Source organism: Sarcophilus harrisii, chromosome 3 (assembly GCF_902635505.1).
Source record: "Sarcophilus harrisii chromosome 3, mSarHar1.11, whole genome shotgun sequence".
In the NCBI taxonomy this organism is placed as follows: Eukaryota; Metazoa; Chordata; class Mammalia; order Dasyuromorphia; family Dasyuridae; genus Sarcophilus; species Sarcophilus harrisii.
This window is the reverse complement of record NC_045428.1, coordinates 236,452,888-236,471,207: the sequence shown is the minus strand read 5'-3', so window position 1 is coordinate 236,471,207 and position 18,320 is coordinate 236,452,888. Positions and strand designations below refer to the sequence as shown.

At 33.5% G+C, this 18,320-nt stretch overlaps 1 protein-coding gene across 1 annotated transcript in view; it reads left to right on the top strand.

Moving 5' to 3' along the window:
* The first annotated feature begins 5,890 nt into the window (after positions 1–5,890).
* MRPL39 (mitochondrial ribosomal protein L39) overlaps positions 5,891–18,320 on the top strand; it is a 28,989-nt gene continuing 16,559 nt past the window's right edge. The window contains exons 1-6 of the mRNA XM_003763398.4: positions 5,891–6,026; positions 6,627–6,833; positions 9,683–9,822; positions 12,472–12,571; positions 14,479–14,546; positions 18,103–18,215. Of these exons, the coding sequence (XP_003763446.1) occupies positions 5,972–6,026; positions 6,627–6,833; positions 9,683–9,822; positions 12,472–12,571; positions 14,479–14,546; positions 18,103–18,215 (683 nt within the window). The 5' untranslated portion in view covers positions 5,891–5,971. The remainder of the gene's footprint in view (positions 6,027–6,626; positions 6,834–9,682; positions 9,823–12,471; positions 12,572–14,478; positions 14,547–18,102; positions 18,216–18,320) is intronic.

Here is an 18,320-nt window from a genome sequence, read left to right as displayed (position 1 = left end):
CAACAAATAATGGTTTCCTAGTGATATAATGATTGGTATGTACTCAATGTGGAGCATATAAGCTAGAAGCTCTCAGGGCCAAAAAAGACAAGTGTACTAGAAGCTCTAGAGGCTAATTTATTCCATCGTCTACCTTTGTGGTGGCTGCAGGCTGAAGCACAAACTCTTGGGCTATTCATTCATCCCATCTCATACCATCTTGGTGGCAGGCTCTCCTCCTTCTCTTCTCCACTGAAACCAAGACTTTGGAAGACCTCCAGAAAGCTAGCAGAGCCCCAAGTGAAGGAGATAGGATTTTGAAGGAGACAATAAAGGATTTGGACTTTAACACCTGGCTGTACTCGTGGTGATTACTGAATTGAAACTAAGGCTGCTACCAGAAACCCCAAGGAAACCGAACCAAAAGAGAACATTACAACTTGGAAATATGATTAAAAATTACTAAGCTATGCATGCTTTTGGACCCAGAGATAGGATTACCATGTCTATATTTTGAAGACATCAGTGAAAAGGTTATGGACAAATATATTTATAACAAGGAAATTAAGGGTACACATCATTTGAGAAGTAACAGAATGAATTTTTTATGTAAATGTAAAGATATATTACAGTATTACTAATACTATAGTTTAAAGAAGAAGAAGAAGAAGAAGAAGAAGAAGAAGAAGAAGAAGAAGAAGAAGAAAAAGAAGAAGAAAAATATTGTTTCAGAGAAACTTGGGAAGATTTGTGTTAATTGATCAAGAATGAACTCAATAGAACCAGGAGAACAATTTATACTATTTCTATGGTCAACAAATATAATGCAGTTGGACGCATCCAATAAAGGAATTTATTTTGTTTGAAATTTAAAAAAAACTTAATTAACATTTTATTTCCCCAATTATGTGTAAAAACAATTTTAACATTCTTTTAAAATAATATTTTATTCTTCCAAATATATGCAAAGATAATTTTCAACATTCACCTCTGTAAAATCTTATGTTCCAAATTCTGTTCCCTTTCCTCCTCATCCTGCCCTAGACAACAAACAATCAATAGGCTAAACACATGCAGTTCTTCTAAACACATTTTCATATTCATCATACTGTGGAAGAAAAATCAGACTAAAGGGGAGAGAGGGGGAAACATAAGAAAGACAAGAAACATCAAGCAAACAAACAACAACAACAACAACAAAAAGGTGAAAATACTATGCTTTGATTCACATTCAGTCTCCATAGTTATCTCTGTGGATGTGGATATGTCTTTCCATCACAAGTCTATTGGAATTTCCTTGAATCACCTTGTAAAGTGAAGGCCCTCTGTGGTTTCGATTAGCTCCTACAAAATCACACACACACACACACACACACACACACACACACACTTCTACAAATAGATATAATAAAAATGCTTAAAGAATAGGTAAAATAAAAATGTTTAAATAGGCAAAAACATATCACTTTTACAGAGGCAAATTCCTAAGCAGCTTAAAACAACAATCAATAAAGCAAAGCAAAGAGAGAGATAAATATAGTTATAAAACTCATTATCAAATTGAGGGAGCATCAATTCTAGAATCAGCAGCTGAGGAATCCTGGGGGCAGCCAGGCGAGTCCATATTGGGAAGGTTCCCACGCAAAGTGTCCTCTCCATGGGTGAGACTCCAACTAGGTAATTCAACTTTCTCTTTTAAATAATCTAAGAACAAAGAACGCATCTGTCAGAAGGTATTGGCAAAGTACTAGTCCTTACATAAGGCTCTGGGGAATGGGGTGGGGGGAGTGTCCAACCCCTCCATGACCCCAAAGACAGCATGTTCCCAGAATGGCTAGTTCTGGGAGTTCATAGGCAATTAATCATGATTGTCTTTGAGAGTCTGGCCAACACCTCACAAGGATGTTTCCTTCACATTCACAAGACCATCTGCTCTCCAAATATACTGAGGGTAAGTTATAGTTTAGAGATTTACTTATAAATCAGGTTGTACTTTATAGATGTATGGACCTATGTTTGGATATAGATTTATTGGGCCTAGGTTTGGATAATCCTATCCTGGAATTTCTCAAACCCTTTCACACTTCCTTGTTGAAAAGAGCCAAGTTTTTCACAGTTCATCAAATAATTTTGTTCTGTTGTTGTGTATAATGTCTTCTTGGTTCTGTTTACTTCATAGCATCAGTTCATATAAATCTTTTCAGGTTTTTCTGAAATCATGCTGCTCATCCTTTTTTATAGAACAATAATTGTTATATTACATTCATATACCATAATTTATTCAGCCATTCCCCAAATAATGGCCATCTACTCAATTTTTAGTTCCTTCCCATCACAAAAAGGGCTGCAATAAGTATTTTTGCACATGTGAGGTCTTTTACCTCCTTTATGATTCTCTTTGGGACACAGATCTAGTAGAGAGAGACACTGCTAGATCAAAGGGTATGCATAGTTTCATAGCTCTTTGGGCATAGTTCCAAATTGCTTTCCAGAATGGTTGGATCATTTTGCAACTCTACCAACAACACATTAGTATTCTAGTTTTCTCACCTTTCCTTCAACATTTATCATTGTCTTTTCCTGTCATTTTAGCCAATCTAAAAGATATGAAGAGGTACCTCAAAGTTGTCTTAATTTGCATTTTAACATTTAAAATTTTTATTTGAATTCCAAATTCTCTCCCTTTTTCCTCTCCTCTCACCCCCATTGAGAAGGCAAGCAATTTGACAAAGATTATTCTTGAGTTATCATGCAAAATTTATTTCCATGTATGTCATTTTGTGAAAACAAAACAAAACAAAACACACAGATCAAAAATATCCCCAAGAAAAACAAAGTAAAGAAAAAGTATCTTTGATCTTCATTTAAGTTCCACCTTTCCTCCTCTGGAGATGGACCACACCTTTCATCATAAGTCCTTCAGAATTGTATTGGGTCATTATATTGCTGAATATAAGTAAGTTATTCATAGTAGGTCATCATACAAAATTGCACAATGTTCTCATTCTGTTCATTTCACTTTGTATCAATTCATGTAAGCATTTCCATGTTTTTCTAGATCATCCTGCTCATCATTTCCTAAAGCACAATATTATTCCATCACAATCATATACAACTACTTGTTTAGCCATTCCCAATTGATAGACATCTCCTAAATTTCCAATTCTTTGACACCCATTAAAGAGCTGCTACAAATATAGTACATTAGTGTTTTAATTTTCTCACATCCCCTCCAACAGAATATGCTTATTTGTTACAAAATATTATAATCTTCCCCTCCCCCCCACCATGGAAGAGTGAGAAAAGTTTATAATTGAAAAAATACATATTAAAAATAAATCCAACTGATAATTTTTCATCTTTCCATTGTACTTTTTTGATAACTTGTTTATTTGTATACATGCTATTTTTCCAATATAATGTATGTTCTTAGGAGGGCAGGAACTTGGTTTTTTGTTTTTGTATTTTTATCATCTGGGCAGGTAGGTAGTGTTGTGGACAGACCTGGAGTCAGGTAAATTCATCTTCAAAGCCAGCGTCAGATACTTGTGACTATGTGACCTGAGATACCTTAAACCTGTTTGCCTCAGTCATCTGTAAAATGGGTTGGAAAAGGAAATAAACCACTCCAGTATCTTTGCCCAGAAAACCCTTAAAAGGGGTCATAGAGAGTCAGACATGACTGAAATGACTGAACAACAACAATTTGTGTCACCTACAAAAACAAATGGATTCTGTGTCTTGGGTAGAAGAGTCATAGGATCACAAATTTACAGCTGGAAGGATCCTGTTATCTCTTTTTTTGAAGTGATATGGTAGAAAAACTTCTGCCAAAATATAATTTATCACAGTGCAGAAATTATAAAAACCTAGGTTTTATTATGCTTAAACATAGGTTCAGCTCTCAGACAATAAAAATGATACTGAATGAAGATTATCATTTCAACAAGTTCTCTTATAGATGTGATCATTGCCCCCCAAATCCACTGGTATGGGACTATCTCCTTATTGATAAAGATGAAGGCTTGGCTTTGTTTGAGGGATGGTGTGGAGTTGGTGAGAGGTAACCACTTCAGTTCTCAGCTTGTTTCCCACTTCTAGGAATTAGGAGTCTCCCTTAGGGACTTTCTAAATGAGATTCTTTCCCCAAGAATAACATCAAGTCCAGATGAGACTTCCAGTGAGAAGATAGAAGAGGCACACTTCATGTTGCTGAAGGAAAAGATTCTGGAAGAACACTGAAGGAAAAGGTAATCGTCATCATGCTTCTATTCCAGCTTGCTACTCTAAAGACTTCAAATTGCTGCTTTTTGGGTGAAATTCAAGGCATTCTTTTTTGGTTGAGCTGGATTGTTTCACTCCCAATGGAAAAATTGTTCCATTCTGTATTATTCGGTATGTGCTCTTCTGTATATATCTTCTCTAATTTCTGTCTTGCTACTGATTTGTATAAATGGATTTTTTTTCCTATTTGCTATATGTGTTCATTGTGGAACTGAAGAAAGAATTGGAAGTTAGAAGGAACTTGACCATATCTCCTGAATTCTCCATATTTAAGGGAACAGATAGATAGATACACTATTCCAAAGAGAGTAGAATGACCTATGACAGCAACTATAATCTAGTTATAGATAAATCTGTATTTAGAAGATTCACACTATGTTGATTGATATGTGTCACCAAGATAATCCAGAAAACTGATGCCAGGGAAATGCTCCATTATAGTTAGAGAAGGTAACAAATAATTAGATTACTTTAGGGAAGCTCAAACAATATTCTTTTAACATTATTATCTCATGAATCAGGTTTTGATTAGGTGGTGTTCGTATTAACTTAAGATACACTTTTAGTTAACTCAAAGTTGAGGACAAATGACTCAAAGCTCCTAACAATAAAGCGTAATAAAAGGAAAAAAAAAATTACCATACTAGTCCTTATAAGTCAACTATAATCATTCAATCCCTTCATTTTATAAGTGAAGAAACAGGCCTAGAATTGTTAAATGATTTAGTAATCATACAGACAGAATTCAAATACAGAGTTTATTCCAAAGTATTTAACAGAATAAAAAGGTCTTTAATTAAAGTGAAGGGTGAACGGGATGAATGTCCATCAATAAGGCTTCCAGACATCTTTTCCTAAGTACATCACCAGGGCTACTCAGGGAGATTCCCAGAAAATAATTTTTCCCATAAGCGCTTGGGAAGACATTCATCCATTGTTGAGCGCTGATGATTATTTAACTCAAAATGTGCGCAGTATGCACTTTCAACTTTAATACGTCCCTTTACATTTTCTCCATTACTTTCTGAAATCTAGACGACTAAAACAATAAATTAACCCTTTGTTGCATTTCTAATGTTCATATTAAAAAATTAATAATTTTCGAACTGACTCCAGCACATGCATAACTTTTGGAAACTCAGCATCTCCCACTTGGATAGAACAAAGCTTCTAAAGTGGGAGTTTAACCTAAATAAGTGAATGTAGGAGATGGGGAAAACTCGACAACAATAAAAGCTATCAAACCGGTGTGGTGTCAAAAATCAATTTTTTATGTAAAAATAAACAAGCACATCTGTCTCATCAGTAAAATTCACTTATAATTATATGTAAAAATTATATGTATATTAAAGAATTGTTTTTAAATAATTTTTTTATAGTTTTTGGTTTGTGATGTTGGATTTATGCACCTATCTTATATACCACGTATCTAGGGTCACGTAAAAATTTCCACATTTGAAAAGGGCTATCAGTGGGGAAAAGTTTAAGAATCCCTGGGACTTTAAACCCCCTTTTTTCAGCGCAATTTCAAGGGGAAATTGACGTCAGAAATCTGGGCGTGGTCTGAGACCGCAAAAGGGAGGCGCACGCCCCCTGCTGACCGAGAAGCGCCGAGCACGGAGAGCCAGACGCCAGCCGGAACCGGAGGGAGCCGCGCGTGTTTCTGGGGAGGGGGTTGGCGGAGCGGAAGTACACCCGACGCAGTTAGATGACCATGGCGACCCGCGCGCTGAGGCGCTTGCCTTCACCATGGCGCAGTATGAGTAAGCCTCTTCCGCTGATTTTTTGGAGGGGAGTCACTGAAGGAGATAGAAGGGTTTCTGGCCTGTGGATGAGCCCCGGAGTTGCTGTGTGTGCGCAGGAGCCTTTGGGAGCGCCCTGCGTGGGGGTGGGGAGGGTCGCGGGAGCCGGGGGGCCACTTGTATCCGGTCCGAGCGGGGAGAGCAGGAAGCCCCCGCGGATATTACTTGCAGTCCGATTTAGAGCTTGGATAATTGTTTATTGAATCGCCTTAAATTTGTAACACGAAGAGAGCTTGTCTCAGACACCAGTAAATGACCTTGGAGGAGTCACCTAAAGTCTGACTTTGTTTCCTCTTCCGGAAAATGGGATCACTAATCCCCTCAGTATCCCAGAAGCTTAGGGAAAATGTGCTTTGTTCATTCTCTGCGTACAGATCACGCATTTCTTTGCGTTTCAGCAATTCTTTGCAGAACGTACTTGACGTATCTTGCAGCGTGGCCAACTTTTTGGGGATGGTTTTAAAAATATTATTGCATCCCTGGCTCATCTTGCAGCGTAAGCTTTTTTAGTTTGCGTTCTGATTGTTTTTTTTTTAACTTTGCATTCTAATTGTTTGCCAGAGTTCATAGCCACTGCTCCTTCTTTTCAACTATCATCTGCTGAGATAGCTAAGATGCGAAATGAGCTCTTTAACCAAGAGAAAGAGAGACAGCTGTCGCTGCATCCTCGAACCGAGAAGATTGAAGTTAAACATGTTGGAAAAACCGATCCCGGGGCTGTATTTGTGATGAATAAAAATTTTTCAACTCCTTATAATTGTGCCATGCGTAAGTAAATCATTTTTCAATGAGTAATTTCAGTTGTTCTGTTTGTACCAGGTGTTTTCCTCCCAATATTATATAATCTATTAGGTTGAGTTCTCAACCTTACTGAAGTATTTTCTTGTCAGCTTATTAGTGATTTGATATTTTTTTAATTAATTACCCAACTACGAGAATATTTTCTGTGGGTGATATTCTTCTTTAAAATAATAAGCGTTCTCTCTGGGAGAAAGCAGGTTTCTCCAGGAGGTTTTCTGGAGGCAGCCTTAGTTTCAGTTACAAGTGAATAATTACTCCAAAATCACACCCAGCTGATAAAAAGATCTTTTATTGTGTCCTTCAATATAGCCGGTTAGCTCAGAGGCCTAACTCTGTGTTTGGTTCTAAGAGCTCTTGCAGCTTTGTCCTTTGCTCCTGCCTCTGCTTTCTTCAGCCTCCAGCCAGCACCAAGGTGGAAGATGCAATGAATCTCTTTTGCCTCGGAGAGAGGGCTTGTGGGCTTCCTCCCAGAGTGCTCCTCTCCGACCCCAGTCAATGTTCTGGAGAAAACTCTCTCAAGCTCTAAGAGCTTCCTGTATATATATGATCTCCCAAAGGTTAACTCCTCCTTCTGGAGAGAGAGGGATTCTGGGTTATCTCCCAGAGTGCTCTCTGGCCCTAAGGGAGGTGTGAATTGGGATATCATACTAAGCCATACTAAGCCCTGAAATCTCCCAAACGTGTGAACTCCATTGAGTACTTAGATACTTATGAGCTCTCTAGAGGTGTGAACACAAGTATCGGTTCTATCAGTTGTACTTAGTACTTTGTTTCAAGTTCTGGCCCAAAATATCTCCTTCTAAGATCAAATCAATCATATTGAACCATGCTAAATTAGATAATTATTGTCTCTATCAACTCTAATGGCTTAACAGTTTGTAAAGATTCCAACAATTTTCTGTGTGGAAACATAGCTCTATATGTAGTCTCTTGGGAAATCAAGTAGCCCAAACAAGCTGACTACTTGACTTCACTGTTCTGACCCAGGAAGAGCAAAAACTACTCTTTTTTTCTGGTCATACTCATTTTTTTTTTAATTATAATAACTTTTTATTGACAGAACCCATGCCAGGATAATTTTTTTTTATTATAATAACTTTTTATTGACAGAGATACTCATGTTTTAAAAACAAAACCAACTTCTACACATGTTCTTTAAACAGAAATTTAAAAGAGCTTTTCATTTTGCTCCCTGAAATTGAACCCTTCCATCTAAAAAGAACTGGTTAAGAGAAAACATCTGTAGTACAAACACATATGACATCCTGTTCCAGTCGTCCACATACAATATTTTAATTAAATTTTATATTTTCTAATGAGAAAAATTTGTTAATGAACAGATTTCCTACCCTCTAATTTGAAAAAATAATGTGAAAAAAATTTTTTTTGTCACATTTGCACAGTAAAGAAAAACCTTCTCAAATTTGCTATGTTCAAAAATATGTTGCAAGCTGCCCTGTATTCTGTCAGGAGGTGCATGCTTTATCCTGTAATTAGAATTGGTCATTGTGTTCCTCAAAGAGTTCATAAGATTTTGTTTTTATATTGTTATTCCAGGATAAATTGTTCTCTTTATTCTGTGCACTTCATTCTGCATCAGTTTGTACAAGTTTCCCTAGGTTTCACTGAAATTGCCCCCTTTTATCAATTTTTATGGCACAGTAGTCCATTAATATTGATGACAATAGAAAGTGGAAATTGACCAATCATGGATCAGTTTGTGTACTTTATTTTTACAGGCAGAGGTAATGAAATATTTAAATACCAAAAATAAAAAAGTAGAGCTTAATTTAAACAAGAATGTGTACATTGATTACCTACTCTTGTGACTATTTTAATTTTTTTTTCCTTTTCAGAAAACCTAGAGTTCCATTGATAAGATTAATATTTAATAATCTAGTCATTAGATTTATATTAGAGTATATTCTCATACTCTTCTATTGCCTTAATGTTTGAAGCAGTAACATCTATGCTTCTATTCCCTTAATATTTGTAGCAGTAGCATTTATACTGTATAATGCTACCAGGTAGTATTAACATAGCTTTTGTTTTAATTGTTTTCCTAATAATGGTAATAGACTAATAATGGTAATAAATGGTGATCTTAAAGTGGTAATAATGGTTATAGAAAATAAAATTTTCTGAAAATGGTAATAGATCCCATCCAAGTTCTATTGCCAAGTCTCTTGAGACAAGCTTCTTTCATGCAAGAAATATAATTCTGAATTGTGTGCCTATAAAGACTTGTGTTCTTCCCAAGTTTATATGTAGATCTAGCCCTTAGAAAACTTTTAGGAAATAAAACTAATTTCTTGCTGAATGTAGCCAATGAGATTATTAATATTTTAATTATTTAGGAGCAGAACAGATATTTTCTGTCTTGGCCCAATGCTGTTCTTAGTTTTTTTTTTTTTTTTTGTGGATTATTTAGACTACACAAAGTGGGCATGATATTGTAAATGGCCTGTTTAGTTTTGTGCTTTATCCTGTTTTTATCATGGTTTTAAAAATATTATTGAATCCCTGGCTTATCTTGCAGCGTAAGTTTTTTAGTTTGCATTCTAATTGTTTTTTTTTAAATTTACATTCTAATTGTTTGCCAGAGTTTATAGCCACTGCTCCTTCTGTTCAACTATCATCTACTGAGATAGCTAAGATGTGACTTTAGATGTATTGATTTTAGTAATGGACTTATATTTTGGAATATACTAACTTTTTAAAAGATCACTACTATGTCTATTGATGTAACATTTAAAAATTAAATATTTTCTGTAATTTTGATTGGACTTAGATCTATTGTGTATTTAACTCTTTAGATTTAAGTGAATGGTATTGCAATAAATCCATTTTGGCTCTTGTGGATGGCCAGCCCTGGGACATGAGCAAGCCTCTGACCAAGTCATGTGAAATTAAATTTCTTACTTTTAAAGATGAAGATCCTGAGGAAGTGAATAAGGTAATATTATTTGTGAATTAAGTGTTTTCTTTTTCATTAAGCCTAATTTAATTTGACTAATAAAAGTAATTCAGCAAGCATTTTAATTAGTACCTATTATATGCAGGGCACTTTGTGTATAAAGATGAAAAATTATGGAATTTGTACTCAAGTAGTTTTTAGTCTTAATTGTGGGGATATGGCATCTACATAGATTTCTGGGCAATATGAGATGGTAAATGAAAAGGACAAAGGATCAATCTTAGGAAAATTTGAGAATAAATGATACATTCAGATTAAGGGAGTCAGAGGAGAATTTGTGGATGTGGCACATTTAAAAAATTATTTGGAAACACAAAGATGAAGGAGTATATTCTAGGAAAGGAGAATGAATTATACTAATGCTTGGAGAGAGAAGATTGAATTGGAGAGAACAGGTAGTAGTAGTCCATTTGCCATAGAACATAAATTTGTGAAGGGGATTAATGTAGAATAAGTCTGGATAGAGGTGGTTGTAGCCAGTTGTTGAGGACTTTAACTATACTTAGTAAATGCTTATTGATTTGTTGACTTGAGTAGATTAAGGACTAAATGTTATTCTATCCTATAGGCAATAGAAAACCTTTTCAATTTTTTGAGCATAGATGTCACATGGTCAGACTTATTTACTATATGTAGCACCTCATCTTTGACTCAGTATGTCTGTTTTTCCTATATCTGAAATGCTTTGCTTTTTCACCTCCACCTCTGGGAATCCTTAGCTTTCTTTAGGATATACCTGAAGTGCCATCTCATAGACAAAGTTGGTTTCTTAATCACCCTTACTCCATTTGTTAATACTTTTTGCCTTTTAAAATTACTTTGTAGCATATTTTTGTTTTATTTATGTATCTCGGTACTAGTTGTTGCTATTGCTTCCTTCTACATACTGAACTGTTATAAGTTATTTTCTATTCACTTATTGAATTTATTAGCATTTCACTCAGGGGAAGGAAAACCATAAGCATTTTTATATAGAATTTGATTCCTCATTTGAGGGAATGATCTCACTTGGCATGTAAAGTGTTAATGTCTCTTGCTTTTAATTTCACCATTAAAACCGATCAGGGAGATCTCCCCTTCTAATAGGTGGCTTCATGGATAAGTTTCAATCTGGGATCATACTGCCATAATATACTTGACATCTTAGAGAAGGCACGCTATATCCCCTTTGTTAGCCAGCTTTGGGGAAATTGAGAAACACTGTATTCCCATACTCTTATTTTCCTCAGCCAATTCCTGCACTTAGAGATTTCAAGGCATAGATCTAGAAATAGAAATAATACATAATACCTTGCTCCTATCAGTCACCATCTGGAACCTTTGAAAATGAAGGAATACAAATCAAGAGGTGAGATTTTTCTTGTACAGAAAGAGAAAACTACGAAGCTATATTTGTTATTGTTTTAAATTTAATTTAATTTTAAGTTTCAAATTCTTTCCTTCTCATCTTTCTATTCCCTTCCTTCCCCTTTTCCCCACTTAAAAAGCAAGAAAAACAAAATCCATTACAAGTATAGTCAAGCAAAGCAAATTCTTTCATTAGCTTGGTCCAAAAATAAAATGTTCTTCAGTCCGCAATCTAAATCTAACATGTTCTCAATCTCGAGATAGATAATACATTTCATCACAAGTTCTTTGGAATTATAATTGATCATTATGTTGTTCAGAGTTCCAAAGTCCTTTACAAATTTATCTTAATATTATTGTATAATGATTCTGGTCAATTCATTTTGCATCATCATTTCATAAAAATGGAAGCCATTTCTGGAGCTAATGCAATACCCAGTCTTAGGAAATGGTCATACCATTGTCTCTATTTATATGTAGGTTTGAAGTCCTACAGTATCCCCATCCCATATCCATCTACTATAAAGAACATCCTTTAAAAGTTTCTAAGAGTCTTCATTCCAGTTGATATAGTGATTCTAATTTATGTATTTATTATACTATAGCTGTATAATTGTATTTTTCCTGATTTAATTTAGATGAGACAGTAATTTCAGGAAGCTATTGTTACCTGGTAGAAAATGGCAAATATTTGAGAGATTTTTCCTAAATGGATATTGACCTGGATTTTAAGTGTACAAATTCTTTGACACTGTACAATTCTTCAGTCTTTATGTCCTTTCATAGCCTTTCCAAGCTTCCCAGTCTTTTACACTTTATTCTCTCTCTCTCTCTTTTTTTTTTTTTTTTTTTTTTTTTTTTGTATTCTGTGTTCCAGTGATGCTGGGCTTTCTTGCTGTTCCTCGAATAAGATACTCCATTTTTCAATTGTAAATTTTCACTGATTGTTCCCGTGCTTGGATTTCTTTCTCTTCTCTTGTTTACCCCTTACCTTCCCTGTTTTTCTTTGAGAAGCCTTTCCTAATCTCCCTTAATTTTTAATCTAGCCCTCTGTACATTATCTCCAATTTAGCCATAAATTGTGTACAGTAGTTGTTTGCATCTTGTCTCCCCTATTGTGCTGTGAACTCTTTGAGAACAGACTATTTTTTGCCTTTATAGCCCTATTTCTTAGTACAGTGCCTGGAATACAGTAGATGCTTAATATAAAGACTTGTTGGCTTGACTTGACTTGACTTTGGACTATTTTATTGTGATATATTTACGTTTACTTTATTCTAGGCATATTGGCGTTCTTGTGCCATGATGATGGGGTGTGTGATAGAAAGGGCATTCAAAGATGATTACACAGTTACTTTAGTCAGAGTTCCAAAAATTCCAGGTAATGTAAACATTCTAATAACTAAATTAGAGTTGAGAAAATTTATGTAATATTTGGATGCCTGTTTCCAGAGTTGTGGAGTGTTCAGTTTTTGTGAATGACAGCATTATATAATAATGGAGTGCTGGATAGGGAATCAGAGGGCCTTAGGCAGAGATCCCACCTTTTACAATAGCTGTGTTACCATGGGCAGGTCACTTATCTTCTAGAGCTTCAGTTTTCTTTTCTTTAAATTGGGATTATGTTAGTAGTTCTTGCTTCACAGAATGGTTGGGAGGATCATCTAGATAAAGTAGGCAAAGTGTTCTTACAAACTTTAACATACTGTATACATTCCTTCTATTAATAAATTTATGAGTAAATTCATCCACATAGGGTATAAAATAAAGCAATCTTTAAAGATCAGTAATTAAACATAAAAGAGGAGGTAGAAGATAATGTTTGAAGAGACTGAAATTCATAAGATTTAAAATGGATTAAAACTGAAAACAGACTTTTTAAATTCTTTTTTTATTTCAGGTCCTTATTTTTTCCCTCCCTTCTCTCCCTTCTGTTGAGAAAAAAAGAAAAACAAAACTTCTGTTACAGACATGTGTAGTCAAGCAAAGCATTAGCCAAGAACAATAGATTTATGATATTTTGGTTGGGCATAGGAATTTGAGGAAATGAGATCATAAGAAGGCATGTAGGGAAGTACAGGGTGTATTTGTTATATTTCTCTAGAAATAACTGCCTGAAATTTAAGAGTGTCAGAAAAGTAAAAATAGCAGTTTTTCTGTGGAGTCTTCAGTGGGAGAACACATTTCCTTTATCTGCAACTTTGACTAAGTTACTTCGTGGCAAAGATATTTATTCCTCAGAATTTTTGTAAATTAAATTAGATTTCAAAGTTCTAATGGTCATTGTCTTAAACCATTTTACTATATTAATTACATAAAACTATGTATAATATTGTTTTATATGAGATTATTTTAACACATGACTGATAGCCCCTATTAGTAATATTTTCTTGTTAGAGTCAACCCATTCCCCCCCTCTTTTTTGTTTATACTTACTATTTTATATGTGTAGGAGATAACTATATTAGAAAATCCCCTTATTAATGCAACTACTTAATTGCAATTTATTTTCTTCAAGAATTGCTTAGCATAGTGAGAATTAAGGATTTTAACTTAAGTTACCCTGCAAGAACCTCAGTTCTTTCTGACCTTAAGGTTGTGCGTGTGTATATGTGTTTGTGTAATATATATAAATGATAATACTACTCCAGCACATTATTTTACATGAAAAAAAAAACCCATTAAGTGATGCATTTGTAAGTCCTTGCCTTTTTAGAATCAACTTATTTAGAGTAGATGTTCATTTCATAATTGCATAGTACTCTAACTTTCTGAATATGTATATGACATTACTTCAGCTCTTTATTTCAGCTGTGTAGATTCTCTCCTTGTTGGTACAGATAATAAGTATTATTTGAGAGTTTGGCTAAAAAGTTACTACCTTATGACCAGTTTGGGAATGAGCCTATTCAGTCCTTAACGTCAGACTGACAGTGCATCACAAAATCTGTGCTTTAATAACCTTTCCAAACCTATAGGATATTACAGAGCTTACATGCTTGTAAGAACTCAAGATCACCTCCACATTATGATGAGTCTTTGAAGCACTATTTTAGGGGTGTATACAAATGTATTGATGATTTTCAGGGTATAAAAAGGAAATTAATGCAAGATGATTTGATACGTAGTGCTTTCTTTTAAATTAAGAGGGCTGTTGAAATCAAACAACTAAGATGATTGTGGTGTTTCTTTTGACTTTTATATTTGGGACTGATTGCAAATTATATTTTGAGGACTGAAATATGCATCTGTTTCAGATATTAACATTAATTTTTCTTGGATTTGTAGTGATTGCTGGAGCCTTCTGCTATGATGTCATTTTGGACAAAAGACTTGATGAATGGGTTCCAACATCTGTAAGTGCCTTTTACTTTGGGAAGAATCCCCTGTGGAGCCATTTTGTTTCCTAGAATGACTTTTTAGAAATTAGTATTGGGGAGGCTGATAATGTTTTTAGTAAATGAATTCTGAAAAGTCAAGGTATATTTTAAATAAGTGTAGGTGTGGAGAATTTTCAATAGTAAATGTGTAAGAGGGATTGTTGTTGTTCTATAACCTTAGTCAATTAATTCCCTTTTCCTTTCCTGATTAATTTCTGTATCACAGAAATGACATTATTGAACTAAAGGACTCTCCCTCTCTTAATTTTGTCTTATGATTCTGTAATTTTACTTTTTTAGGACTCTTCACAGGAGTCTTGTTTCTTTTCCTTAAGTGATCTTTAGCACTAATCTTATCCTAGATGAAAATAAACTAGTCAGAGGAGTTCCCTTTTGGAGACTAAGTTGGAATTGGAGGACCTGGGCTATTACCAGAGTTGCCTCTTCTCCCAAGCCACTTTCCAGTCTCATAATTGGACACTCGTATTATACTCAAGATTTCAGTAGTAAGCTGGAAAGGACTTGAGCTATCATCTATTGTAGGTAATCTGAAGGAGAGCTTCTGAAGGAGACATATCATTAGCCAATCTAGAATCACATTCAAAAAGTTCAATAGGAGAAAACAAACAGGTCATGAAAGTGGCCAAAGCGTCAGCTTTAAGAAGAAGAGGAGCAAGTATTCATTTGAAAATTAAAATTTGACCATTTTAAAAAATATCAGAGTATAACTGTCTTTTTTGATTTATAAAATTAAAATTATTTAAAACTGTATTTTACAATAATTTTTTATTAATATCTTTTGTATTTTGTAATCACCATAGTTTTCTCTAGTATATCTACTTCTTTCTTCTCTAAGAGAGCAATCCCAAATAGCAAATATTATTTTTAATAGAGGAAAAATGAATACAATTGAGTAATAAAATGAATAATAAAATAAAAAGTCTTAAAATGTATATAGCATTAAAATATTTGTAGACCTCTCACGTCTGCAGAGGGGTAGGAGAGTGTCTATTCATCTTTCTTCTTTTGGGCTATACTTGTTCTTTGTAATTTTGCGTCATTCACTTTTGATATTTTTTGTGGTTCGTTTGTGTGTACATATATACAAACATACATATATTAAAATATATATTTGCATATACATGTACATGTATGTAGATATGCATACATGCTTCTCTGTAGTCCTTACGTGTATCATTTCTTATCATTGTTTTACTGTACTATTCTATTACATCTGTATACCACAGTTTGACCATTTCTCAATCAAATGAGCCTCTACTTTGCAATTCTTTGTTATCATATGAAGTTCTATAAATAGTATGTGAGAATTTTCTTCAGTAGCCTTTTTGAGGTATAATGGAATCCCTGGGTCAAAGGGTTTTGGACATTTTAGTTACTTTCATTTCATGTACAGAAAAAAAAAAGTGAACATAGTTTGTATTGATTTACATTCAGAATCCTTAGATCTTTTTCTGGATGCAGATAGCATCTTCTTTCTATTGGGATTGCTTCCGATCTTTGAACCACTGAGAAGAACCAAGCCTTTTATAATTGATCATAGCACATTCTTGGCTCTTAATGTGTACAGTTTCTGCTTGTTTGATTCAGGATAAGTTCATGTACTTTAAGTTTTTCAACAGTTTTTATCAAATAATAAAGTTTTTGCCAAATAATTTTTATTTAACTGGGTTGTTGAGTTCTATTCTTTTTTATTTTTCCTTGTCTAATTTGTTCCATTTATTTACCTTTATGATGTAAAAAGTTAGAGAATTCACCCCAAATATTCAAAAGGACTATATTTTTGGCAGATCATTTTGAGGTCATATTGGTTTGATCAGCCACAATTGGACACACTAACTTGACTCTAATATAGTGATGTCATTTTGGTCCTCTTTGAGAATGAAGGACAGTAAACATATTTTTAATCAATACTACATCTTTGTTCTTTAATCTTTAAATAATTTTTCTTGATGTCTAGCTGTTTTTATTTTTCTAAAATAAATTTGTTATGATTTTATTTCATTCTGTTGAATATCTCTTAAGTAGTTTTTTTTAAAGAGTTAATATTTTATTTTTCTCCAGTTACATGCAAAATAAATTTTTTTACTTTTTTTTTTTTTTTTTTTTTTTTTACATTTTGACTTAAAAATTCTTTCCCACCTTCCATTGAGAGGCAAGTGATATGATAAAGAAGATACATGTTCAGTCATGCAAAACATTTCTGTTTGTCATGTTGGGGGGTAAAAAACTCCCAAGAAAAATTAAAAAAATAAAGAAAAAGTATCTTTCAACCTGCATTCAAACTCTTTATCAGTTCCTTCTGTAGAGATGGAAAGCATTGTATCATGAGTCCTTTGGGAGTATCTTGGATCATTCATTGTATTGCTGAGAATAGTTAAATCATTCACAATTGATCATCATACAGTGGTACTGCTACTGCTACTGTGTACAGTGTTCTCCTTGTTCTTTTTATTTCATTTTTCATAATTTCATGTAAGAATGCAGGTTTTTTCTGAGAGCATCCTACTCATCATTTCTTAAATGGTAATAGTATTCTGTCACAATCATATGCACTAACTTGTTCAGCCATTCTCTAAGTGATGCAGTTTGCATTTCTTTGCCACCATCTGCTATAAATATTTTTGTATTAGTAGGCCTTTTTCCTTTTGTTTTTATTTTTAATTTTTCTGTGATACAGACCTAGTAGTGATAGTGCTGAACAAGTTGGTGTATATAATTGTGACAGAATACTATTGTAATTTAAGAAAACTCTTCTTAGATTTTGTATATTTTTGAAAATAAAACATTTTGATAGAAAAAGTTATTTGATAAAAGTACATTAAACATTATAGTATTCTTTCCTTTCCCCTTTATTAATGAATTAAAATATACATAAATTAGTACACATTTTCATCAATGGCATATACTCCTTGAGATTTTTACCAGTTATTCACTTCTATTTTATAAAATCAACAGAAAGGCATTTTTTAAAATGAGATTTTTTTCAGTAATCCATGCTAGAACCGGATAGAATTGTATTTTTACCAAATCTTTCTAAATGACCTAAATCCTATGAATAATATTGGAAGAATGATTAAGAGCAGAAATTTTATTTTGTAATTTAGAAGCATTCACTTCCCAAATAGAATAATTATAAATCATTACCCACTAAGATGAGTTCCTTAAGGATTAATATGTAATAATTTTGTTACATTTATATATAAGATCAAATTATATTTATATGCTTTATAATTTATATAATTCTAACTTTCCAGTAATTAGAATGGTTTTCTCATCAGCTAGTCCAAATAATTTTAAGTTTTTACTATGTAAGATTAGTATAGAGTAGAAATATAGTACCCCCATAATTTATATGGATATAAGGCATAATATAAAAAATGAAAAGAGATTTCATGTTAATGATTTTGGATATATATGTTGAAAGAATATACAGAGATTTTAATCAGATGCTAATGATTTTGAAATTTTGAGTTGTGAAATATTACTGAATGTTCATGCTTTAATTTTAAAGGAACACCTGCATTCTTTCACAAAGGATGTTCGTACCTTAATTAATAGAGATCTTCCATTTGAAACTTTGGATGTTGATGCAAAATGTGCATTAAAAATTTTTCAACATAACAAGTAAGTGTTACTTTTTGAAAATTACAAAATAATCTTAAATGATCCAGAATTATTATATGAGTGAAATTTTATTCTTTAAAACCCTTTTTAAAATATCTGCATGAG